Source organism: Ciconia boyciana, chromosome 11, assembly GCF_034638445.1.
Source record: "Ciconia boyciana chromosome 11, ASM3463844v1, whole genome shotgun sequence".
Lineage (NCBI taxonomy): Eukaryota > Metazoa > Chordata > Aves > Ciconiiformes > Ciconiidae > Ciconia > Ciconia boyciana.
Window position 1 is genome coordinate 739,530 of NC_132944.1, and position 27,636 is coordinate 767,165.

The 27,636-nt window shown below is 41.5% G+C and overlaps 2 protein-coding genes and 1 long non-coding RNA gene across 4 annotated transcripts in view; 2 read left to right on the top strand and 1 right to left on the bottom strand.

The window, feature by feature from the left end:
• CARD19 (caspase recruitment domain family member 19) overlaps nt 1-27,636 on the bottom strand; it is a 107,915-nt gene that overhangs the window by 51,110 nt on the left and 29,169 nt on the right. The window lies entirely within an intron of this gene.
• NINJ1 (ninjurin 1) lies at nt 148-21,273 on the top strand. The gene is made up of 4 exons (XM_072876484.1): nt 148-566; nt 9,928-10,162; nt 15,072-15,233; nt 18,309-21,273. The coding sequence occupies exons 1-3, from the start codon at nt 495-497 to the stop codon at nt 15,224-15,226; spliced, it is 462 nt and encodes a 153-aa protein (XP_072732585.1). The 5' UTR covers nt 148-494; the 3' UTR covers nt 15,227-15,233; nt 18,309-21,273.
• LOC140658108 (uncharacterized) lies at nt 24,268-27,587 on the top strand. Its single transcript, XR_012044609.1, has 3 exons — nt 24,268-24,413; nt 25,056-25,169; nt 25,729-27,587. It is a non-coding gene; the product is annotated as an uncharacterized lncRNA (long non-coding RNA).

The following is a 27,636-nucleotide window of genomic DNA, read 5'->3' on the forward strand; positions in this document are numbered from 1 at the left end:
CAACACTGGAAATTTGGTCTTAAAACCAAGCTGACCGTGCGAGGCAGCAGCTCAGGTCCCCAGATCCCGCTCAGCCCCAAACTCAGCGGGAGCTAAGAAACTTCACCCCAAACCAAATTTTGGGCAGGAAAGAGGCCGCTGCCGCAGGGGCGGGCGCTGGGCCCCGGCTGCCCGCCGGCCCGGTCTCCGTCCCGCACGGAAACCTGCACCTGGGGGGACGCCGGGCTGCCTCTGCCAGGCGAGGAACCTCCCCGGGGCGGGCTGGAAAGACAGCCCCCGGGGCGGCGTGTGTGAGCAGAAGGAGGGACGGGACCGGGGGGGCCGCTGTGCCAGCTTCGGGAATCGCCGCCGCGCTGGAAGCTTTCTCCTCAGCGGCCAGCCGCCCTTCCCGCGCCTGACCCGCCGAGCCGGGCCCAGCCGGGACAAAAGGGCTTCTCGCGGGCAGCCGGGGCTGGGGCCGAGGCCGAGGCCGCAGCGGCCTCCCCTGCGCCGCGATGGAGACCGGCAGCGAGACCCACGAGCTCAACGGGCAGGCCGGGGGCGCGGAGCCGGCGGTCGTCGAGCGGGTAGGGGCCGGGGGCGCTTCCCGCCGGCTGCGGCGGGCGGAGGGCGGGAGCGGGCTCGGCTGTCGCGGCGCCCGGACATGGCGGGCGGGAGCGGGGCGTGAGGAGGCGGCGGAGCCGGCCGGGAAGCGGGCCGGAGAAGCGGCGGGTCTCGCAGCAGCGGCGAGGCACGCGTGGCGGGGCCGGGGGCGGCCCAGAGCCCATCTCCGCCCGGCCGCCTGCGGGGCAGCTGCAGGTGCCCCCGCGGAGCCCTCCCGCCGAGCCGGGCCGGGAAGAAACTTCGGGAAGGGGATGGTGTGCTGACTGCTGGCGCAGTCCTGTAAGAGGTACTTCTCGATTATTATTCTTTTTTTACACGTCTTCCGTTAATTCAGCACTTTTTTTGTAGGGATGCCGCTCCAAGCATCCCATTTTGTCTCACTTCAAAGATAGGCAAGTGCCAGCGAAGGACTGAAAAGAAAATCCTTCTTAGTCTTTGGCACGATGACCCCTTAGTTCCTACACATGTCAGCCGAAGGGTCATCAGATGTCCTCCCCACCCAGAAATCTCTGCCCGGAGCACACCGGCACCACTCCGAACCTGGGAGGGTTTTTCCACCCAGATGGCTTGGGGAGAGGATGGAAAAGTTACTCAGGGATATCTACACAGGAGATAAGTGAGCACAAAAGTAGGAGGAATTACTTAAAGGGTTGGGCCTGTATCGTTTTTTTTCCATACAGTAATCCAAATAAAAACAAGAGAAATACCCAGCTGTTTACTACTCCATGTAGTCAAAACATGACCCGAGATCTTCACTGGAAAGCATTTCATCCCATATTCTGTTTACGCATAAAGGATGTTTTCTAAGCATGCCACTTATCTGAAAAGCCAGAGTGGTAAAAGAACATCTTTTATGTTGTTTTGGAAAGGACTAAACTCTAAAAAGCAGCTCTATTCCAACCTAAGACTGCCACATAGAAACAGTTGTACTAAACCACCTTCTACGTCACTGGTAAAACTTTCTGGTTACAGACAGACTGGACTGATTGTGTAGCACATCTGTCCTTCCTCCCTCCCTTCCTGACAAGCCCTCGTAGTCATGAATATCATACCAAGAAAAAAAAAACTGGTTTTAATAAATCTTGGAAAGTACCTAAAGAGAATCAAGGCTGGGATACGCGGGTCAAACTGGTGGCCTGAAGGGGTTTCCTTTAAGCCACTGACTTCTCAGCAATTTTCTTTTTTTATTAACATAGAGTTGGGATTGCATCACAAGTACTAGTCATGGGGATTTATTTTTTTTAACTTGGTCTGCTCCAAGAATTTTTCTGCAACTTTCCTGTTTTACTTCATCTTCAGTTGCAAGCAATCATCATTTTGTTACATCTTTCCCATAGAAACCGCAAGTTCTACATGACTGCCATATAAAGAATAAGCAGCGAGACATACTATTATATTGTATTATACGTATACAGTAGCACTTCAGAGAACTTTACAGACACTTTTTCATTTTCTCACCAAAAAAAAAGGTTATGTGCGAGGTAAAACAGATGGGGACAGACTTCTTAAAAAGCAATCTGTGAATAGGAGATACCTTAAAAAATCCGACCAAGTTCACAATTCAGACAAACAAAAGAACACCCCAACTCAGCGGCCAACTAAACCTGGAGAGACCACAAATCCGCAGGTGCCTAAATCTTCAGTATTGGAGTCAAAAGTGCGTAAGCGTCTGCTTTTAGGAATGCTCACAGGCATCGCGGCTTGGACCACCCTGGTTTGCTTACTGCCCATCCTAGTGTCTGCTCTCCCCTCAAAACAGATTGTCTTGCCTATCTTCAGCAATAGACTGCTACCTTCCCTTACGGAAGAGCTGACATGAAATGCAGTTGTCTTACCTTCAAAGCATTCAAAGCACATGAATTAAAAAAAGACTAGTTAAGCCCACTGTAATTCTGAATGAGTGGTCACACAGTGGTTTAATGTGATTTATTTTAACTCCATCATTAATTTGGGTAAATTTTTTTAGCAGCTGTCAAGCTTTTGGAAGCAAGAAATTCCTTGCTTCTAATACTGGGTTGGCCTGGCATACCTCACTGACTAATGTGAATAATTACACTTGGCAGAAGTGTCTGGCTGCTTCTGCAACAGATCTGTTCATACAAATACAGATAGTAACTTTTTTTATCTTCCTCTGTTTGCTTTTCTTGTTCATGGTCCATATTGAAACAGCCTAGATTCACCGTGTTGTAAAATCTAGTTTAATTTTTCCAAGATAACAGAAAATGCTAGTTGAAAGAGTTAAAGAAGAAGTATGAAGAAGGTGAACAAGAATTGGATAGTAGAAAAGAACAGCTCTGGAATAGTTGGCTTCTATAACAGTCATTTTATTACTAAAAATGTATTCAAGATTGTATTTTAATTCATAAGTAATTTTGGGACAGGGCAGTTTCATGGCATCGTACTGCAAGTAACAAACTTCAGATTTGTAGGAACTTGAAATTATTTTACTGCATATAGAATGAAATGGTATGTTCTAAAGCATTACTTGTATCCAATTGAATTTGGAATATTTGATATACTCCAAATATTGAAAATATTGGTGATAAGTTTTTGTTTGCTTGTTTTTTAAGTAACTAGAATAAACAAGCAGTGCTTTAACAACACAAAACAGGCAGCCCAGAGTCCAGTTGTGAGAAATAGTATTATAAGACCAAATCACTGGAATGAGCAGTAGTAATGCAAGACATAAAAAAAAAATCATACAGGAGAAAGCTTCTATTTAAATAGCTGTACGAACAAGTTTAAGTTATTACTTCATTTCACAAAGTTAGTCATCAGGTGTGCTGATTATTTTTAAGTCACTTAATGAGTAAAAATACTCTAACTTGGTCCTGGAACCAGTGTAGCTTTAGGAAAACAATGCTCTCCCCTGAGCTAACATGACCGTACTTTTCCCTTTTTTCATAATAACTTTTTAGCTCTCTGGAATCAGCATGGTTACCACTTTTTTTTTCTTAATGTAGTCATACTTGCATTTTCTGTCTGTCTGTCTGTATAGAAAGTGGCTTTTCTTAAGTACAGGCTTTTCAAGATGCTAGAAAATTGATCCTGTCTATGAAATATGAACACAGGCTGAGTTTTTTCCTTTTTTTTTTTTTTTAATTGCCTGCAACCGTACTGTCTCCAGATGTGAATCCAGAAGTCTCGCAAGCTAGTTAGTGTTACACTAGGTTGGTACTTGGATGGACAGATTCCCCCCACACCCCCAAATTTAAGTTCTTAGAGGAAATGTAACTGATCATGTAGGGTTTTTTCTCTCTGAGTCAGTGCTAAGCTGAACAAGTGATCTAATGTTTTATTAGGGGAAAAGAAATAATATCTTCTGAGGAGGTATACAAAGGATCTAATAATCCATTACATAACTGATATACCTTAAAGTATTTTTGTTGGAAGAATATTTCTTTTCTTTGTAGCATATTTTCCCTATTTTTTTAGCTCAGCAAGATTTCTGAGACAGAGGGGAAGTCCGATTTCAGAGTGGCCACATATGGCCCATTAAATTTTCAGTATGTAGGTGATGGAGATGTGGACAGAAATTCCACATCTATGAGTATTATTAAATAATTTTATAAAGTTAGTAGTTCAATTCTGCAGGGTTGATCTTAGAAAAAAATAAAAGTAGAGTTCTGAAATTGTGTTCTGTTTTAGTCCTGTATTATTCCTTTTATGTCTGATCCTTCTCTTTTTTGATATAACTGGAATTTTTCATGAACATTAAATGACCACTAAAAGATCTGGAAAAGTTTGCGGTGCAGTATTTTTCTTAAAGATGAATACTTCAAAAACTTAGAAAATTACTTTTTAAACAAAAGGGCTTTTTAGCATCTTTTTAACAGTTTTGATTAGAAAGACTATTGCAAAACACAGTAAAGAACTCCACTGTGAGATCATTACGACTCAGCCTTATGTTCAGACAGCCTCATTATTGCATGGCAAGTTTCCATTATTTTAAAATTAGGGCTGTCCCTAAACACAAGAATTTAAGGAAGCTTTCTCCATGACATTACAAACCCAGGGGTCCTGTTGATCAACAAGCTTGTCCGATCTCATTTTGAATCGAGGCTGTTTGGCTATTAAAAGTGTCTAAAAGCTGCCATAAAATTGCAGTAATCACTAACCTAAAATAGAAAGAAAACTGTATGTAGAGTGAGAGCAAGCCAAAGACTATGAAGACTGTATTATTTCAGAGTAAATGTAATTGAAGGCGAAGAACCTTCTGAGAGCTTAAGGAAGGTGTTATTCATCAGAAGCACAGTTCTTAGAAACCTTGTTTGGAATATAAAAATAATAATCAGCATTATTTTCCCAGTTATCCCATACAAAACTGTGGGTCTCCTGTATTTAATAAAGGCATGCTACTGCATAATGATTTACAGTTAGAATACCATGGAATTATTTAGTGCTAATACTGTACCAATACTAAAATAAGTATTTGTATGTTTTCAGAACCCAGATATGAGACTCTGGGTCTGACATGCAAAACATGTAGAGCTCTGGGTCCTGCAGTCCCAGCTCATATTAAGTAGCTGCAATTACAAATTGCAAATCAAAATTAACACGACGCAGGCTGTACTTCTGGCTTATACTTTGCAGTTTCTGGTTCTAAGTATTCATCTGGGAAATTGGAAGTTCACCTTGCTAACTGCAAAATACTGGTTTTCTAGTGGGATTTAAGAAAACAGTAACCAGTCTTGTGCTACTGCAAGTATCTGTTAACTTCATTACAAGAACAGTAAATTCAGTGTTCATAACAGATCTGACTCTTGGAAATATCGAGGTCAGGCAATATTTGCCTTTTACAGTTTTTGTGGGGCTTTTGTTTTGGCTTTTTTCTAGATTTTCTTGAAACAATCTCTTTAGGGGAACATATATATGGTGGGAAACATTTAAGAAGCTGAGTAAAGTACCTAGGAACATACTGAAAGAGAAGGAATGAATCCTAAAAACTTGCACTCAAAATCCTAATTATTTCTTTCCTCCTGCATTCATAGGGCAGGGTGACAGAAATGAACATAACTAAGTTCTAAATACAAATGCAAAATAGGCATCATTGTCACTAGTGATTTTTTTCTCAGTGGATTACAGATGACTGGCATGTCAAAAACCCCACCTGTCTTCTCTGGACAGACTAACTGGTACATTTTGGGAAACTCAGGTCAAGTTGGACAAGAAAAAAAAATTACTTTTGGGCTTTCCTTTTTTTTGGTCAGCTTCCAGCACGTTAATTTGACTACTTGAGCAGTCACTAGTGTTTGATAAATACTCTGTTGAAGAAACAGCCACATAAATTTCATCACAGGTAGCGATTTAATGCTGTAATAAAAGCAGAAATCCTTACTATAACAAGTTACTGTATTTAGCAAAGGTACTTTATTATTTGTTTTCAAATGTTTCCATTTTCAGTGCTGTTTCCTTCCTGTTGAATCACCAGGTGGGTCTTAGACGTGATTCATGAAACTCAGCCTCTAAGGACATTCGCCTCAGTGCCACTTTTATTTATTTTTTAATAAATGTAATGAATAAATCCTTTCTGTATTTCAAAGGGACTCAGTTCTTCTGGGTGTACTGTTGAGATGACGAGTGAAGCAAAGCAGCAGCAAAGTCTGTACCAACACAGTAAGACTATGTATCCAATACCATTCAGTCCCAGTGTGAAGGTTTGGTCTTATAGAAGCGAAAAAGTGCCAGCTTCCGATGTAGCACCTTAGCTTTATCCTTGCGAACTGTGGTGCTCTGGGCAAGCAAACAGACCCTGCTGCTGTGCGGAGACGCGGAGCAGTACTGTCTGTGGGGACAGCATCGTGTGACTGTGAAAATAAGCTCTTCCACAGGGGATCCTTCCAATCACAGCCAGAGCAAGAGGGGGAGGCTTTTCAATCCTCTGCTTTTTACAGCTGTGCATAGACTAGCACGGCAGGTTGTTCTGCTCAGAGGCTGATGCTTTGCGGGCAGTGGGAGAGCTGGCTGCAGGCTGTTACTGACAGGGAAAGGAAGATACAGCAGTTCCAGCTACACTTGGCTCTTATGCACACACGTATGAACACACATGCTGTTTTTCCTCAGGCTCATTTGGTGACACCAACTGAAGGGATCAGCTTGTCTGTACTAGATAATTTGCATATTGAAAGTGTGTAATGAGGTGTTTTGATTACATTGAGACTGAAGCACGTCATGTGGAATACATACTGTTCTCTTGCCAAGTGACACCTGCAGGAAAAGCCTTACTTTTTTACATGCATCCTAGAAAATCTCCAGAAGTTTCACTTTCCCTCTCTGCAGCCCTGCAGGTGATAACAGCATAGTAAGTGTCGTTTGATGCTGCGGGCTGCACGTGTTGCTACATGCTTGGAATCTCTCTGAAGCCATAAAGCCACATAACAAAGTTCCCATATAATTTCTGTTGTACATGACTGTCATTATCCTGAGGTTAAGGCAACAGCTCTTCTTTCATTGCCTGGCTATATATTGCTGTGTAACACGTAGTCTGATCTTAAAAATTGCTGCCATAGTACTGACTGCATTTGTTTCAATACTTTTGGCAGCTGCCTTCAACTTGCTTCCAGAAGGCAAGGCTAATTTGCATTTTGGTTTTGGTTTTATGGTTTTCTAGCATGAGTCAGGAGGTTCCATTTCTCAGTCAGGAGATGGGAAGTGATTGTTTCTGGGGCTTTCATGATTACAGGTCCTTTTTCCTGGCAGAAGGCAAGATCACAGGCTGCGAAAAAGCTCTGTACAGTAGAACCAACATTTCAGTTCTCCATATGCCTAGTTCCAATTCTGAACTGGTCTGCTTTCAGGAGTGGTAGCTGAAAACCTCTTAAGAGAGTAAAATGCCATTTTTTAGAATCTAAACATAGTAAATAGCTGAGTTGTCATTCCGGGAATAAGAAATTTTGCCTTAGTTTGCCTTAGCAGCACCTGACTTTGAAAAGTCTTCTCCATTTATTGGAGTTCAGAAGTGACTCAAAACCTTTGCTTCCACTGCAGTTCAAGTGCCATAGCCTGCTATTTCCACCTGCAACTTGACCATACAGAAAAATAGCGAACAGCAAGGTCCTAAAAGTGCAGCAGGACATTTCCGCAGGAAAAAGAAAAGATCATATTCTGTTGTTTATGTAGAAACTGTCTTACATCATGTAGTCACAGATGTAACTGAAAGGAAGATGTAGCCCAGACTATTTACTCTTTTGTATAGTTAAAAAAAAAAGGCATGTCAAACATGATCACGTTCCTACATTGAGTGAAAACAAAGAAACCGGTCGTCATGTTTTCACTGCAGTCCCCTTCCATCAGGATTAAGAACTGAGTCACAGCTACCCGTGTAGTTTTTGCCTGTGCTACACACTGCAGCCTCGTAGACCAAATAGATATTTCAAAGTCAGTATTTTTCACAGGAAGGAGTTCATTAGCTATTAGACATAGGAAAAACTTCCTCTATTATGAATTTGTGACAAAATAGATCATATTACTTCTACAGTCTATTGTGAAGAGTTTCTTTTAAATTCATGCCCAGAAATTGAATTCTGCTATTACACACGTAGTTCCCCATCCCCTCTTACACTGCTAGCATTAGGTAGCCAAGAGCTAAATGTGTGTGTTTGGCTTTTTACTGTACAATAAATAGTGAAAAATGTTAGTCTGGATTTTTCTATTGAGTACTGGCAGCATATATTCCATGCTGTTTTCCGTAAAGAAATGAACATCCACCCCTGGTTTAGTACTTCTGGTGGATGGTATATGAGAATTACAGTGTTTTTTTCTGAAGTATCCAAATGCTATAGTGGTTTAATGGGCCAGGGGTTGGGAAGAGGAAGCTCTCCTTGGGGAGAGAAAAGGTGACAAATGTGGCACAGATTCCCCAGCCAAATTGCATTTTTAGATTGTGGGATATAGACAAAACCAAATGAGTATCGAGTTCTTCCTAACTGAAGTCTGTATCCGTCTCAGACCCATTTTCTTCCCGGGAGCTTGGTCTCAGTAAAAAAGCTGTCTGCATGAAGCTGTGATTACATGGCTTCCTTCTCTTTGCAGAAAAAAAGTCTGCTGCTGCCCCATGACATTTTTCACTCAGTAAAATATCTAGGCTGTGGTTGATTACAACATGTCTGGTGAAAATAGGTCAAGTTTGGTATTTGAATGCCTTGGAAAAACTGGCAATGTGTTTGGCATATGCATCAATATCTGTCCTATTTAAAAGGACACTTTTAGGTCTGGACAGTGGCAAACCTGTCTTTGGAGTTGGAAATTTGATAGTTATTAGAGCTGCTGAAGAGAGTCATTAGAGGGTGTTTTCTGCATTTGAACTAACCTTCAAAGCAAGACTTTCCTCCCAGTATTTTCTGGCAAGTGGGAACACATTTGTGCAGTAAAAAGGTCTCTAAGAAGCAGGTTTAAAGAAGTCAGCTAGAATAAGCTTATTCTTAATATATTTTTGTATTATTTTTGAAAATAAAGTCTAGAAGTAAGAGCAGTGAGAATGAAGTTCCTAATCTGTTCAGAGACTGCAGAAAAGAGGGTTACCTACTCTTTCTTCATCACAGAGTTAGGCACCTAAGTCTAACCTAGTTACCCTAAGCTGCATCTAATCTGTAGAGAAATAGGCACCTCTGGGAGACGAGCTGTCAAATTTCAAGTTGGGTCACGTGAATCGTCATCAGGAAACACTCATTTATTCATCCTGCTGGGTTAACTAGCTCTGGTTTTCCCTGCAGTTGTTTTTTTATTTTCCTGTTTGTTTGCAATATTTAAGCGGAAAAACAGGTCACTGTGTATGGATGGACCTGGACAGTGGCATGGCAGAGCAGGGAAAGAGGTCAAGCAAAGCTCATACAGTGGCCAACTTACATATAAATCCTTAAAATAAGACTCATGAGTACTTAAGGAACTATGTACATGTGTGATGACAGAGGGTGAATTTAATAAATATTTGTATTTTTAAGTATGCCTTTAGGAGTAAATTAGTTGCAACAATCTGTTGTTTGCTTGATTGTTTTACAGTGGTTTTTCCCTCCCAACTTTTCTCAGTGCAAACTTTTCAGCTTTTTCAATCTTTCCTTTTCCCAGGGTAGAAACATACTGACTGTTTAGACTGATCCTACAAGCTGGAAAAAGTGTATCTGCCAAAGTGCAGTACAGACACTATTTGCTGCTCTCTTGTCAGATGAAGGGCAGCGGTAACAGTGAAAAAGATGCACTGATAATTTCAGTACCGCTATTACTCTATCAGTATGATTACAGAAATCAGTTGATGGGCCAAGTGATCTCTCACTCAGTACACCAAATAAAAGAGATGTGAATAATCTTTTTCCTCTGTCCCAATTTTAGCACAGAACATCACAGTGGTTTCAAAGAAATGGACCTATGAATATCAACCACTATGCAAATAAGAAGAGCGCTGCAGAGAGCATGTTGGACATTGCCCTGCTGATGGCCAATGCATCCCAGCTGAAAGCCGTGATGGAGCAAGGACCTTCTTTTTCCTTTTACGTCCCACTTATCGTTCTTATCAGCCTGTCCCTCATACTGCAAGTTATGGTGGGAGTGCTCCTGATATTCCTTGGTATGTAGGAACAGCAAGAACCATTGACATGTATTTTTCTTATAGGATGCAACCAATAAGATGGCATATAAGATGGTATATAGACTCCCCATTTATTTTTAAAAAGCTGTTATATTTGAAAGTCTTTACCTCAGAATTGATTAAAGTTTTCTCTTAAGATTATAGAAATACTGCAACAAAAGGAGTAAAGGCAGCTTTATGTGGAATCTTCAATTTTTATCAACTTCCTCATACTCATTTGCCCAGAGTATGAATATTTTTCTTTTCAGAAGGCCTGAGGAGGAAGGAAAATGATGAAATACTGTAAAAGAAACATTAATAGGCCAGTTGATAAGATCATGCAGCCTGCCCAGTTTCATAATACTGTTTCTGGCAAGACCTGTTACTTAATCTTATGACTGAAATGTATTTGTTCCATATCAGTCATATCATAAGTAATATTATAAGACTATATTGTGAACGTAGAACTCTGAAACAGAAGTGAAAGTTGAAATGTCCATCTTCATGTTGGTGTGGCATATTGTCTTCAGTTTGTTTGTGTTTCTGCAATCAAATTGAAGGTTTGATAGCAAAGGCTTGACAATAATGAAAAAAACCCCTTAGTTTTAAATTTAGGAAATTATTCAAAGCATCCTAAATTTCTAGGTGGGGAATGGTAGAAATGTAGTTGCTATTGTTAATTTTCAAACCTGTGTTAAGCTGAAATTAAAGTTAAAAAGAAAAATAAGCTACTTGGAGCAAGATTTCACCGTAAGAACATACCTCATCTATTATCCACGTACTATGACTTCAGTCAAAAAATTTGAAATTACATATAATACAAAACCACAGTCCCAGTAGCATCCTGGGACTACAAATAGATTGTCTTGAATTCTGCTTATCACTAGGGAAACCTTTTCTACTTTCTACCAAAGAAATGTGATGCAATACCTTTAACATATGCTAGAAATCGTTTCAAGAGAATGAGTTCAAATAGGAGTTGTGTTAGTGTGTGCTTTGGACACGTTTAATGAGATAGCTGTAGAATTAGTTCCCTGCTCCTTGCCTTCCCCCCTCTCCCCTTTCTGCCTTATTTGTTGAATTATGGACCTTCACATTCATAGAAGTTCAATGCAGCATCTTTGCTGTTGTCAAAAATAGAGGTTCCACTATTCAGTATTAATAGGTACAATGCTGTGAGGGCAAGAACCAGTACTTACCACTAAAATTTAGGTATTTTAAGTTAGTATTGCTAGACTAGTAGCACGCATATGTCCTACACCCTCTGCCTTATTCTGTAAGGCAGAATATTGATCTAAGTAGCTATAGAACCAGGCTCATTTCTAAAACAATGTCATCACTAAGTGGGCATGAATTACACAAACAAGCCCAACTAAAACTCCACAGAGAGTGGAGAGACAGCACTCTTCTGGAAATCTGAGTTTTCTGTTTTGACCTTAAACAAGTCTTCAATACTCTTCTTTGCTATCTTAACCTACTGTGATATTTTCCCCCATGCTTTTGCAAGGCAAAATGCAAAAAGAATCCAGTGGCACCTTGCAAAGTTGCTGAAAACCTGTGACATCCATTAGCAGCACCCAAAACCCTAGGCCATAACTTTGGAAAGTCGATTAGAGATACCTGTAGAAATCAGATCAGCATCAGTTAAACCCCATTATTCACTGAAATAAATGACGCCTTCACTGATAGGAAACAGCTATGGATCACTTTTGCTAGTGATATATGATCATTTATTCTCATAACTTTTTTCAAATCTTTCCCTTTAAATTAATGGGTACTATATGACAGATCTTAAGTCTACCGTAAATGAAAAGCCTTGAAGGTTATAGCCAGAGTTCATATATGGCATTTACTAAGTTATAGGTGCCACCTTTGGCATCTCTGTTAGTCTTTCAATGTTCTGGTTTTTAGCACAACTGAAAAAACAACTTTCTCTTCAAGGAGGAAGTTCCTAGGAAACTAGGATACATAAGGCTTGTCATGGTGATATGCAGCTGACGTAGCTTTTTTCTTTCTTACAAAAGAGATGGAATACAGCTGTCTCTGCATTTGGTAGAGTTGGTACAAGAGCAAAATCCAGGTCCTGGCTCAGAGGAGATTCCAGAAAGGGACTGGAAAAAGCAACCTGATGATACTGGGGGCTCTGGGAAAAGAGTCATGGAAAAATCAGCAAAACACCTATATGTTTGTTTGTTGCAGGCATCTCCCTAGGGGTTGTTTCAGTTAAGCAGGCTTTGAGGCTATAAACAAGTTCCGTTTTGTCTTGGGCAATAATTTCTCAATACATGCTGAGACATTGCTTTTTAATGCTTGTTTCTGCCAGACATTGCCAAAGTGGCTTCCACCTCTGTAATTTTTATCTTTGTCATATTGAGAGTAAAGAGAGTACCCAGCAGCCCCAACTCCAAAGTTGGGCTGAGGTAGAGTTCACAGACCACTTAGCAAATAGTGAGATTCATCAGGAGTTCAGCCTGCACTCTGCAGTCAGCAGCGGCTGTAGGTTTGGTGTACCGAGGGTGACAAAGCCATCGGCTTATAGTGGTATGCTGTTGGAGTGATGCTGTCGTGCTGAGGTCAAAAGTGCCGAAGATAGGAAATAGGATATGAAGATACAAAGATACAGGCATCATAGCATCATAGCAAGAACTTGCTTTTCACAATGTGTATTTGGTAGTTTTGGCCTGCAGGAACAGTTTGCCTTTCCGTCCAGCCACAAAATTCTGCTTCTTACAAGCTCTCACAAGTCCAAACAAAACTCTGTGCAACCATCCAGTTTCCTTCCTTGAGACAGAATTTTATCCCAGGAGCTACCAGTTCTCTACTAGAGATTAAAAGCTTTTCCTTCTTCAAAAGAGCCTTTCACAAAAACATTTTGAAAAATGTTCAGCAAACTTGTCCTTGAAAGTGATTTGGTAATCTTAACTTTTTGGAAGAAAAGCAAAGAATGTCTTGAAATAGTTTAAGTGGCATGAAATCATAGTAATCTAATCCCACTATAATAAAATACTTAAAGAATAACTGTTCTTAAGAACATTTTCACAAACACCCTCATCTTAAGTACTATAATCGCAAAGATAGGATTACTGCAATTCTACTTCAGAATTTAGAGCGCCGCCTAAACTGACAAGCAGTACTTCTCTTCTCTGACCCGTATTTGGACAAAGGGACAGCTCTGAAAGTGTCAGTTCTCCTTTAAGCATGATTTCTTTTAACTCACAAAACATGTTAGGCCATTATTGCCTTTTCTTTTTTAAACCAACCATCTGAAATGCTTTTCTTCCATACTTCAGGATTAATTATTCCGTTTCATTTATTCTGCTTCATTCACATAACAGTACTAGACTCCTTCCAGGTACTGTTGGGATGCAAGCATCCATGTAGCTCCAGGTGCTTTACAGACATGTATAAACTCATTTTCAGGGTTAAGTACTGCTGAGCTTAAATTATTTCATGCATACACAGGTGTGCAGTAGCTTAAGCTTCTCATATAGTTCCCCCACGCTGTTCTTCAGTGCTTTGACTGGCCTGTGATGTTTGACTATACTGCTTTAGCAAACAGGACTTGAACAGGTGCCCAGAATTCCTTGAAACCAAAACAGCATTAGACTTTCTAATTAGGGACACCAAGTGAACCTGGCTTTTAATACTGCAGCATCACAGGTGGTTTTGCTGCCACTTCTACTTAACTGCTTCAACAAGCGAGTCTTGGTTCTGTGGTTAAGTTCTGCAGTGTTGACAGGGTCATTATGTTAAAAGCAAATAACAAAGTTTATCATCTCATGCAGTAGAGTGGTAAGCTACACGACTATGTATGTGCCTATCAGAAGGAGCTCAGTTTTATTTATGTTACTGTAAAAATTTGTCAGGTATAAACTTTCTCTCATATGTCCTGTACATGCACACACAAGCTCCAGTGATCTACGCATTTAAGAACTAGGAGTCTTAATAGACAAAAACCATTCTCAAAACATGCTCCAGAATTCATAGGCAGTCATTCCACCAGCATAAAAGAAATTTATCAGAGGGTCTGAGTTGCAGAGCCCTTACTGCTGGAGAACAGAGACAGAGGAAAGTCTTGGGTTTCCGCATGATGCCAGGCAAGTGCCCCCAGACTTCTTACTGTCCTATACAAGCACATGCTTTACTCTATCATCAAGTCTATTATCAGTCCAATAACTCATTTATATGTTTTCACAAGGCCTGGAATCGAAACTTAAATTAAATTAATACTATCTCCCTTGTGTGTTCCTCCCTCACTCCCATTAGCAGCTGAACCAAAGAACAACTGCAAGAAACAAAAGAAAATGTTTACACAGCTGATGCTCTCTGTAAAAAGGACTGCAGCTACACTGCTTTGAAATCTTCCTGTGTTTAACAGATATAGTTCCCTTGCTTTCTAAAAACAAAATCAACGCAAAAGCAGGGAGTACAGCTGGGGAAGAGCACCAGTACAAAAAAAAATCCAGCACTAGTAAAGAGATTGGGCTGTCTGCAAAGAACCTGTAGCATTTTAACTGTAGGAAATTTAACTTCATTCCATCCTGTCAGGGCTTCAAGCTTCATGTATTCATGAAATAATTTTTAAATGCTTAAAGTGTACAACAAAACTAGGTTTCAAAAGATCAAGAACTCAGAAGATTTCTAGTAATGTTTGTGTATCCGTTACTTCCCATGTGCATCCGCAGAGATTAGGTGCTAATTACTGGAAGCTAATAGGCTCCTTGTGGTTAAAGATCGTCTCCTTAGCAGTTTTACTGACACTGCAGAATCTTACTTCCCTTTTAAGTATGACTGATGCAAATAGCTCAGTGTAAGAGAAATTCTTGAACTACATGAGTAGCGAAGACTTTTATTCTGGATTTTGAAATATACATATAATTAAAACTTTTTTTTTCCTTTCTCTTTGAAGTAAAATATGACCTTAACAATCCTGCAAAACATGGAAGACTGGATTTCCTCAACAACCTTGCAACTGGACTAGTATTCATTATAGTAGTTGTGAATATTTTTATCACTGCCTTTGGAGTGCAGAAGCCAGTTGCTGAGTCAGTACCAAGACAGTAAGTACAAGGTGAGTGTGGTCTCTCTGCACCATAAGGTAGTAGGGCATAGCATACAAGAATGCAGTGCGCACTAGGGCATAGCTTTGAAAATAGCCACGAGCTTATCTATACAATTCTAGCCTTCGCAGATAAATGAGTTTACTTCAGACTACTGCAAAAGCAGAGCTACTAGGAACCACTAAGTTATTACAGTGTATTTGTAAATGTAGAGTTCAAAAGTTGATGGCAGCATCTTACTTTGTCAGGGGCCCCTTGCATGTGTCACGCACAGGAAGTGTAAAGATTGTCCTTCTGGCTTAGCCTCTCCTTTCCCTCATTGCTGACTAAGCCAAGAAGGGAAATAATATTGTTTTGCTTTCCTCCAAATGCCTCTTCCTTTTTTTAGAAAGGTTTGCAGTATACTGCCTCTAGTCTGTTATGAACACTGAAGTCTTAATCTTTATCCAAGTAACTAGGGCTATTAAGTCCAACATATAATATTACACATCATCGGAGCCCTTCAGTTCCTATGCAGGTAGTGTGGCTTTTCTGTCCTCCCAAGCTGCAGGGCTTTTGCTTGGCGGGAGACTCAGCCCACAAAGATGTGCACTATCACTTTACCTGATGCATGCGGCCATTTAGAACAATATCGTTTGCTCTACCTGCATTTTGAAGTTCGTTATTTACTTATACAGAAGGATAAATATAGGAACTGTGGGAATCAAATTGGATCTGCTCCTAGCGTCATAGCTATGATGAACAATTTGGGAGGAGATAAACCTAAATTGTAGGCTTGTAGCCCAAGAAGCACTGTAGTCCAACATCTGCCTTTAAAATAGCACTGCTAAGTATGTGTGTGCCAACATTGCTCTGGCTCTTTATCTTCCAAATCTCAAATCATGTTCAGAAGACCTGCTGAAGAAGGAATTACTTGACTTTCCTGGCAATCCACGATACACTGGCTACTATGCAGACAGTCCATACGTGTAACATTATTGGTTTGAGTTAACTTCTAGATGAAACCCTTTCTCCATGAAAAAGAAGATACAAGGCCTTTAAACCCCTAATCTGAAGATGAATGGCATGACAGAAATCTGTAACAAGAATGGAATCTATCAGGACTCTAAACAGCATGGGGGGAAATCAGTGCAACAAATTACTAGGAAGATGAAGAATGAAATTAATTTATTTCAGGGTATGGGCGGAATTATCTGCTTTAACCAAAACCTGTGAAATTCTGGCAGTGAAACAAGAAGTTTTATTGAATTTTTCTGGCCATAGTCTCTACAAATAAACTAATAAATATTTAATTTTAGCAGCAAAAAGCACATAGCTTATCTGAGATATTATCAGAATTATAGGTACAACATCCATCTCAGCAGTACTTACTAAAACAATACTGAAACACTAACCACAAAATTGCACTGGCAAATCCAAGAGAACTGAATGAAGGTTTATTGGAATTTTAGCTGTCTTCACAGGAAAAAACATGCACCATAGCCAGGAACAGAGGCAGAGACAAGAATCTGAAATAGGCATCAAGAAATTCAAATAATGGACAAGTTGGCATACCAGAATCCCAGCTGCACCTCTTTTTGATACAGTGAAAGAAAAACTTAAGAGGGAAGAGAGGAGAAGCAGTTTTTGCTTGTCACACTGACGTATGCTGAGTAGAGAGGAAGATGAGTTGACAATCCAATCTCAAGCCAGTTAGTGCCTTAATATAATGGTATATTGAGAAGTCAGCTAACAGCCAGAAGGTAGGTGTCCCACACCTTGCCTTACCAGGATACTGGATGGGTGAGCTCACCCACATTTCGTCCGCTATTTCTCTACTAGCACCGCGTTCTCTAATGAGGTGTCTCACTGATTCTCCCCAGTACCAGTGCCAGCTCTGCTCCCTTTTTGATCTCTCACTGGCTTTAGATGCTGCTTCTGCAGTGTTTCCCAAACACAACTGCAGTATTTCTCTACAGCAGAACTCAGTACTGAAGTGCTTTGAAGAACCCTGCAGCTGTTACAGAGTTTGCAGGACATCTGTTTTGTGTGTTACAAGACAATTCAGCTCTGGGCAGCACTAATGTGCCAGGCTGGCTTCTGAATATTGCTAGGCATTAGCTCTTTAAACATGTAAAGTGCATCCCCCTGCAAATTTCTCCCACCTGTCCATGGACTTTGTCTCCTTTCCCCTTCCTTCACACACATATGTGGCTAAGTCTTACAGAAACATCAGTGGTTTTGTGCAGTGTCTTGCTGCTTAGCTGGCACCGTCTGGAAAGAAGGGGCTCTTTGCAGCATTTGTGTTGGAGTTTCTCCTACTATTCCTTCTGCTCTCCATAAACTGTCAACCCAAGGGTTTTTGTGGCTTAATGATGACTAGGATTGTGGAATCTGTAGTTAGAAAGCTAGGTCTTAAATGAGAAACGAGTTCACATGTAACTTGTCTGAGAGCATCATGAGAGCATGACACCCAGTTCTGCCTAGTGGATGGTACTAGCTCATACAGCTATATATCATATACTGCATATAGCTATGCACTGCCATAGTATTTGTTCACATACATAAATGTGATCGGTATCTACTGCTGAAATTGGTTTAATAAACTTGCAGTGCCCCAATAAGGAGAAACAGTAGCTGTTTTATGTAACCTCAGGTAGAGGCAAGACCAAAGGATGTTTAAAGAAAGTGTACATCTATACAAAAGCAGCAGCTGTGTGATCCTGCCTTCATGCTTCTCACAGATGCAGTTTCTTAATAAAATGGCCAAACGTCTGGGACCTGTGGTTTTTTGTTCCACACTTGTTAAATGTGGAAGTTCTTCATTGCTTTGGAACACTACATCTGTTGTTTGCTCATTTGTACATATTGTCCTTGCTAAAAACACCTAGTCATCTGAATGTAACTTGAAAAATAAGTCTTTTTCAGTCCACTGCCACAACCTCCTCAAAGCCCTGAGAGAAGTGAGTGGCCACCATCTTCTGGCTTCACCTTCACTGTTATGCACACTTTTCCAAAGAAAACTTAATTCCCCCTTTAAGGCAAATTTGTAATTTGCTATAATTCCTGTATCACTAACATCTGAATATCTTTGTTTTCTGTTTCAGAAACCTGAGGCATTCATTCTTCTGTAGATGCTGTTCGCACTTGAGCCAGTTACACTTGGGCACAGTGGGAAAAAAATAATCTGAAGAAGCTGGACATATCGAGCAGCTTTCTCAAGTTTCCAACAACCAACACATTTGTGCACCTAAAATTTTACAATGTGTTAATATTTAAACTGTTCGGCATCTAAGGAAAGGTTGGTTTTGACCCAAGGACATTGTTTTTGTGGAATATTGGCATTTCAATTTCTGTAGAAACTAATTGTTTTTCAGAGAAGTGGCATAAGCTCATCAAACAAGGTAATATCAACTGGTGGCACTTCACAGGACTTCCCATTTTCCATGCCTTTTGTTTTTGTGGCAATTTGTCATTTCCAGCGTGGTAAGAAATGGCAGGCCTTCAGTTCTGGCATGGTCACATTGTCCTTTATTTCACTTGCTTGGCACCAAACCTACATACTCCATAGCACAGCAGTGGTCTTCCTTTGCAGTGTGCAAAGACTTGCCTTGGTTTCTTTTTTTCCACTCTAGCTAAAGCAAAGATGAGACAAACAGAAATAGTAGGCTACCTTTTGTCTAGTTTTGCTCACAGGTAGTTGTTTGTCCTGTTTCTTCATCTCTGGACCACACTTAAAATTTCCTTCTCCTTTGTGCACAGACACAAATAACCTAATTGCTAATAGTTTCTTACTATTTACCTCTATACTTTGTATTCTGTGCATTATATATAGTTCTGGAAACCCTGTTAGAAGCGCTACTTTTTCTAGGCCCAACTGGAAAACTAGAGGATACAGGGTGTGGTACTGAGTACCTGTCAGCATTTCAAGTAGCAAACTGAAAGAAGTTTATCCCTCTATAACTTTTCCCTCTTCTCTTCCCAAGATGGATTGCTGCAGTTGTGTTACTCTTACGAGTTTATGACTAAAAGCATCACTAATTTTTTAATTTTTATTTTTAAATATATACAGAGATATAAATATCTTCTAGGTTCTTACCTGCTGGCTCAGGGACTGACACTTTTTTCTAAATACACTGTTGCTAGTAATGGTGTAGGTTATAAAAATTTCTACAACAAAAACATTTCAGTCTTTTTATTTCCAAAGTATCACATCTGCAATCAGAAAAATCCTAGTTTTCTAGAGTGTGCTTACTTGTAGATGCAGATTTGTACTATTACATTTCCTTACCATTAATTTTTAAATGCTCTCTTGTACATGTTAATAGAAGTTTGACTTCCATGTGTCTCATCTCATTTACAACTTTTATTGATCACATTTCTCTTTAGTTATGTCTCAAGGCCCATGGATGTACCATATGTTCATTTACATTGTGTTCTGTAAGAATTACTAAGAGAAAACAAATCAGAAACTTGTGTGGTTAGTAATGGAATAGACATTCTTTTTTATTTTTTAATTCGTCTTTTGCTGGTTCATTTCCAACTTAACACATATTTAACCAGTATCTAGCAAGCAATGGTTTTAATTGTGCGTGTTGTACTAATTTAAACGTAGCTCTGAAAAAGTTCTGAATGGGTATTCAGGACAATTTTCCTTATTTATTTTTTACAAACCAGCAAACTGTTGAAGGACTATTCCTACATACTTGTGCTATCGCAGTTTCGATGCTGTAGTGTAGTGTATTTACTGGCCAAATAGCAGTGCTGAAAACCTTAAAAACGCTTATTTTGGAGAAAATAGGTGACTGTAGGCAGAGCCCTTCCAAGCGTGAAATTTATCTGTGGCTCAACATCAGGCAGTAATTTTGATAAGGTTCTTGAATGTACCAGCTTCGTTACCTTTCACCTTTTTACTCCCTGGAGTATTTGCCCGTCTGTGCATCTGATTCAGTCTGGAGAGGCTCTCTGGAGGCATCTACCTCTCTTCCGTACAGGGAACTTTGTACCTAAGCTAGATGTCTGAAGTAGTTGCTCTGTGTTGTCCTAAATACATAACCTATCCAAAAGATAGTTACTTTTAACTTAGGTATGAATATTAGATATTTTTCATTGCCAGATTTGCATCTTTCTAGTTCTTTAAGCAAGACATAAAAATAGGAAGAAATGTGTTTCTGGCACTTAGCTAATCCTCTCACTTTTTGACTTGTCCTTACTACCTTAAAGGCAGATGCAACAGACGCCCAGGCTCTACTGATGTTTACCGTATTTATACGTGGTGGTCATTTGGCCCAATTTTGAATGTAGCTTTCCATTCCTGTGCTCCTTACTGCCACAGCCCTCTCTTACGAGCATGATCGTGTTTGTCTTGCACTGAAACACTTGAAAGCAGTCGGAGCGGGGGTGCAGTACAGACATACCAGGTCTTTTCCCTTTTTATTTGCCTCATTATTGGACCATAATTTTTCAGGTCACTCAAGCAAACAAGCTGTTACAGTAGGTTTTTCCTGAAAAATATAATAGCTGTTCATGTAGCATCTTTACTGCTAAGCTGTTGTCCAACAGAAACTACCAAGGCTTGTATATCCCCTCTCCCATCAGCTTGTGGAACTAACTGGGTCCAGAGCAGCAGGGTAGGGAACGCTCACCAAGCGATGACTTGTCAACTACAGATTCCAATAGACTTTGCAAGACACAGGTTCTGGGACATACAAGAGGGAAAGAAAAAATACTTCAAGCTTGAACACATTGTTGGGTACCAAGACCTGGATGTGTAGATGTGCATTAAGGGGGTAGGTGTCTCTTCACTTCAAGCCTGCCAGAGCCAGGCTCAGAACAACAAAAACAAAAAAACCTCATGAATCCTTCTGCCTCCTGAGCTCCTGAAAGTGTGACTGAAGCATCACAACAGAGATGCTTGCAACTTCAGAGAGCCTGGTCTCTTCTTTTGGTTCTAAACACACAAAAACCTGATCTGAAAGCCATCCATCTGACTACAAGACTGTACTGGGCATCAGCAGTATTCAACTTACAACTGGATGTCTTTTTTAAAATAAAAAGGATGCTGGTTTCTTATCATGTCTTTTGTTGCGATTAAGTAAGATTTGCAAAGCGTCCTCAGACACGCAATCTGTGTTTTAAGTCTCTGAAGCCTTCAGACATCATGTATTTTTTAGCAGACAAAAGCATCTGCAAGTTGGTTTCAAGTATAAATAATTTAATCACATGATTATTATTCTTTTAAGTCAGGTCCTTATTTAAAATCCTAGTGAATACCTCCTAGGGGCGGCGAACAAATGCATTGGTTTAAATGGTTCTTTGGTTTGCTGTGCTTCTCCAGAGTTCTTGGATGTAGGCAAACATTTCACTTAAAAAGAGGTCATCAATAATGAAGCGAGATGAATTTTTACAGGCTGTCTCAGGAAACGGTTCATGCCAGGTCATCCATTTACTTCTGTTTCATAAGCTGCTGAGCCGAGTAAGAATTACACATGCTGCTCTGGTCGTTCTCATTAGTCCCTTCAGCATCTAGGACTGCCTGGGTTGAAATTTTCAGTGTAGCTGTACTTACTGAAGCAGGTGACAACAACTATATTTACAGGAACTGACTTTTAAGTATTTGTCTTCTAAACCAGGTCGCTGCTGAAGCTTATTCTGCAGCTGAGTATTACATAAAATGAGCTGAACTAGAAAGCATAATCCTGGTTACTGTTTTCCCCTCAACTATCATTCGGAAGGTTTTGGTCACTCGTTTTAATTTATTCTAACAAATACTTTATCCTGTTTTCTGCCATGTCTTCCCACAAGTCGCACTGAGCCCTGCCAACCATGCTTTGCTGTAGGTACTGGTTGACTGGGGGGGTGTGCAGTGCCCTGTACCAGAGGTACCGATGCTCTGCGCTTATCGCCTTGGTCCAGGGCACAGGCTTGTTACTACGTGTTACCCTAAAAGCTTGGATGCTCTTTTATTGTTAGCAGCTGGAAGAAACATGATAATCGTGATCATTCAAATATTTACAAAAGAGTTATCAGAAATGAGTGACAGAATCCAAATGCTAAGCGCTGTTTATTTTCTAGCTTACCAAAGGTGTTGCCATTATAAGTTTTATCTGATTCAGAAAATGCTACATGTGGTACCAATTTATGCACCATTTTACAGCTTGTTTTACAAAAAAAACCCCACAAAAACACAATGTCAAAAGCTGGTCCTTGTTCTACAGTATAATTTTGTCAAACAGGCTCTACTGAAAGTGTATTTACTTACTGCAGGGCAGTGGGAACACTTAGAAGAAAACTGATTATATATTTTCATACGTATAACTCATATCTTTGATAACATGCACACTTAAACACACCAATCCTTGAAAATAAATCTCCCATAAAGTTAGCGGCAGCATGGACATATAGAAGCACTGAGACTGAAAAGAAGCAAGTTCTCTTTTTCCTTAGTTGTTTGCATACAAGAAGCAGCCACATTGCTTCTAAATGACAGTGTTTTGCTTTCAAAGAAATGAGTTGCAGGTTATAGACATGAACAGAATATCCACATGGGAGAGGTGGACCCTCCCATCTTTGCATGGCCAACCCCACAAACCCTACACTTCCATTAAGAAATTAAAAAATACTAAACCAAGAGCTTCTGAATACTCCCAGCAGTTTTGCTATGCTGTCTGTAGGGAACTGATCTAGCAGAGCAGAAGTAGTCCTGTATAGTTCTTAAGACAACCCATTTGCTGTTATCACTGTTCAACCAATAGCCAGGAAAGGATATTGCAGAAGAATGGCGTAGATACCACATTTCCCTTAGGAAAAAGTCCGGAAACAACTGGTACCCTAGATATCACCAGATGGTAGCTATTTATAAATTACTTTTTTTCTAGCAGAAACGAACATGGCTAACTTAATATACACAGTATAATATATACACTTAATATAATATAACTTAAATATACACAAATTTAATGACCTGAAGGTGAAGTTCCCACATTGCAAAAACAACAACACCAGTACGTTGAGATGCAGATTTTGCCCCAAGGAACTACCCCAGAGGACAGTATGCATCTTGGAAGAAACCTCCCACAGTGATGGGAAATGAGATGATGTTCTCCTTTATGAAATAACATTTCAGCACTTCATTTTGATTTTAGAAGCTTTCACATACAACAGCGCAAGGCACCATGGCCAAAAGTCTTGAAAAGCAGGCAAACTCCATCTCAGGACTACCACTAAGCTTAAGCCAACTACCCACTTGGAGGTGTACAAAAGAGAAGAAAGTTTGCTGTGTCCCAAATTCCCACTGCCTTTACCTCGGAAAGCTACATGTCTGAGAAGCAGGCTCTCTTTCTCCCCTGGAAAAAGGAGAGGTCGCTGCTCTGCAGCTGAAATATATAAGGAGCAGGAGAGGGGCCAATCTCAGCTCCTGAAAGGGAGGGCCCCACTCACCCTAGTGTCACATAGGGGTCTTGCTGCAGCCCTTTAACATTCGCAGGTGATCAACAAGGCTGGACCAGAGTCAAAAGCTAAGGCAAGACATTACTAGAGCAAGAAATAAATTAAAATGAATGAGAGAAAGCATTTGAGAAAGAGATAAATCACTGCATGGCCACAGCAGGCTCTTCAAGCAGATTTTTCATCGGTGGCTGGGCTAAGTCCAAACGCTGCAGGGGTGATGTGTCAGCTGTACCCAGAGTTTTACCCCTATCCCCACCATCATTTATTCACATCCTTGCATCTGAGCACATTCAGCAGCGGTGGGAGAGCTAAGGGCAATACTCGTGCCGTTGGCAGGTGGCTCTTGGCTGTCTCAGGGAGCAAACCCTGGCCATGGCAGGTACATACACAGCAAAAAGGCTGACGTGGCAACATGTGGTGTTTAAAGGCTGCTGCTTCTGCAAGGAGGAATTTCACATTTTCACACTGATAGAATTCCTTACTCTGCATTAAATGCACACGCTCAGCCTCGGCCCCACTTTTCTGATGGCCCTTGGCTGTGGCATTGGGAGCATTACCTACACGTCGTTGCAGGATACGTTATGACAAATAGTGGAAGACACAGAATACGATCTTTTCAAGACTAATGTCTAACTAATTATTATCCAACCTCCTAACAGGATGGTGACAAAAAATTTCCTGCCCTGCTATTGGATGCAATGAATTATTTTGAACTCACTTCCCTCCTTCTCCGCAGTTTATTGAAGTGAAGATCTGTTTTCATGGTGAGTTTTCCCCACCTTGGATTAGTTCATAACGAGAACTATTTAATAACCTGGCTGCCTTCCCACTCTTCCACAGGAGAGTGCCACAGCTCCCCAGCTGGGAACAGACACTTCCCAATGCCTACTCATCAGGCAAGTTGGGCTTTGTCAGAAATGGAGTCGGCAAAAGCTCTGGTTACTTTTTCTTGCAGCCTCCTTCATGATGCTTTCCACTCCTCCTCCTCCTCCTCCGTTTTCCAGTCTTCCGGCTCAGAGGCAGCCCCAACCTCCTTTTTACGGTACAGGCTTTAATCAGTTGGGAGGTGACTGGTAAATCTGGTGCCACGCTACGAAGTGCCACACCAGGACTCCTGAAACATTGCCAGCCATTTTCACCAGTGCCAAAAACATTTGAGAATAAATCGGTTTCATCACCACCCAACATTACCCCAGTTTTCTGGCATCAAGGATGACAATAATTTAAAGCGTTGGAAAGGCCTTGTGTTTCACATTTGTGTTGGGCTTGTGGAAGCTATGGAGGGAGACAGCTACATGTCTTTACCCTGAAATAGGATTTATTTTTTTCTGTGTCAGAAAATATGATTCATCAGGCATGCTAGGGAGAGCATTGTTCAGGAAAGAAATGACTGTATTTTCCCCCAGGCCTCTCCATTGCTTGTGGAGATTCACATTCTGGGAACGTGACTTAACAAAATCAAACTGTATGAAGTGCTGAAACGGGGCAGCGTGACAGCAAGCCACGACGGGCCTGTGTGGGTCAGTATTCTCCTCCACACTCTGTAAAAGCTCTTTTTTCTCTATGCTGATAAAAAAACTAGGTTTGAAAGCCCCACATCCCACAGCAGTGCTGGTAGTTCTTACCACAATATCTTGAAGGGACCATGGTTATCAAATAGAGATGCCAGCATCTTTCAACCTGATGTCACTGTTACTATTTTGTTTAATTTGTGTGTCCCCTGCACTTGCAGAGACAGTGTGTGATGGGATAAGGAGTCTTGTTGTTCATGTTTCCAGAGTCAGGACCAGCCTAGACTCATCCAGGGCTGAATTTCCTCCAGGGCCGAATGAGGAATTTCCTTCCCTCTTGTTTTCTTAAAGACTCGGTGCTAGTCAAGACAAGTTTCACCTGTGCCCCACAGTGCTCCCTGCCTGGGAATACCCTGAAAGATGCCTTTGCAACTCTTTCATAAAAACCTTCTATCTAAATTATTATTATTAATATTAATTATTATTTTCTGCTATCATTTTACCTGTTATACCTGGACTTTGAATTTGGTTCCTACCTGCCGTAAACTATCTTCCTACCTCCTGGCAGGATGAAGTTCTTCCAGAGCAGCAAAAAGCAGTGATAAATCAGGGTGACTCTGAGCCAGCTCCAAGAAGCACACGTGGGACCTCAGGGTGAAGGATGAGCCTCTTCTCACCTCCGGAGGCTCTGACTGCACCTAACCATAAAACAGCATAAAACTAAAGCAAAGCAGGCATGGAGCGGTGTGCGATTTAAGGGTGGGAGAAAAAGCTCCTGCACTTGCCTTATAAACCCTCCAGGTGAGAGATTCAGAAGCCAGTCCAGCCCCACACTTGCAGCGATGGGACAAGAACATCCCCTCTGCAGGACCCTTAATCCACCAGAACACAGCCAGCTTGTGTAAGGTGTGAGGCAGAGAGCAAGAGCTACCAAGAGCATATGAAGGTGCCCGTTTGGAGGCTAGAACACATCGAGAAGCATCCAGCACAGCCGCTGACCGGTCAGCGCTCATCTGTGCGTCATGGGTTCAATTTTGCGTTTGAAAGTAGTGATGAATTCTTGGGTTTCCTCTCTTGGTGCAGGAAAAAGCGTGAGAGTAGAGCTATCGTCGCTCGCTCCTGGTTATTGCAGCACGGTGCCCGTCTCCCTTGTGCCACCCCTTGTTTCCCCCAGCACCAGCCCAGGGCCTGGGTTACCGCCCCCCACTGTAGTGGGGCAGCTCCGCGCCCTCCTGCTGGCTCGTCTGGCAGGAGAAAGGGGCAGGAAGCACCAGCTCTGCTCAGGAGCAACCCTCTGGTTTTGACACCTGTGAATTTTAAAAATGTGTTGTCCTTCCACGCGAGGACAAGCCCCAAGCTGGAATTGGTAGGATGGAGAGTGCAGGGTTTTTTGCCTCTTCTCCCTTTCTGAAAATACCCGGAATCCACTTTGTGCTTGGGAACCTTCTTAACAAATCTTTATTGAAAGTGAAACACCCAGGCAAGTGGAAAGGTCACCCCAGGACATGGGAGGGGTGGGAGAGGGACAGAGGGCTGAGCTCTCCCCGGGCAGCCATGGGACCAGGATAACACAGCTCTTCCAAAGATTTCCAGTGTGCTTCTCAGCCCCGCATAGATATCTCAGCCTCAATAGGTGGGTTTTTTTCCTCCACAGAGAGATGAGAAGCATAGCCCAGCTGTCCGCAACCATTACAGATCAGGAATATTTAAGAGGTACAGGCATCCTATTTTCAACCTCTGCTAGGAGATTTTAAAAGGAATTAGCCCAGTGCAGACAGTGGAAAATAATCTTAGATCTCTCCCTTTCTGTCAATGCAGAGCTGTGGCATTCAGCAGGGAGGCAGCCGCAGGGATCAGGCAGCGCTGCCGGCCGAGGCCATCGCCGGCGCTGCAGCAGAGCCGGCAGGTGTGAGACAGCCGCTGGATGGCACGGAGCGTCCTCCGGACAGGGCTGCGGGGCTTGGGTGCTGCGAAACCCCCAGGGCAGCTAAAACCTGGGCTTAAAAGAACAGGAAAAAACCCCACCCGAGCGTGATGAAATATTTTGCTACTGAAAGGAGAGGACTTGATATAAGTCGCGTCGTGAGGACACATCTTGCCGGTTATTTATTCAGCCTTCAGGTGCCGTGGCACTCCGGCTGCTGGCATCTGACTTCCCCTGTTCCCAGCTCACGAAGCTCAGACCGAGTCTGAAAGGTTTTTGCTTTACTAGGCACAATGTTATTAAAGATTTATCAACAGCAACACGGCAGAAAGCTTTTCCTTGTGACTGCAGTGTACAGTGGCCTGTGCTCCAAAATAAAAAGGGCAGCGCAGGATTCACCTGAAATGCTCTTTTATGCCAAAACAGCTACGTTGAATTAAACGGAGCGATGCTGCTGCATACCTGTCACATCTCCAGGCACTGTTTTCTTTTGCATTTGGCATTAATAATGTCCCTCTGAAGCGGATGAGTTGAAGCTATAATGAAGATTAC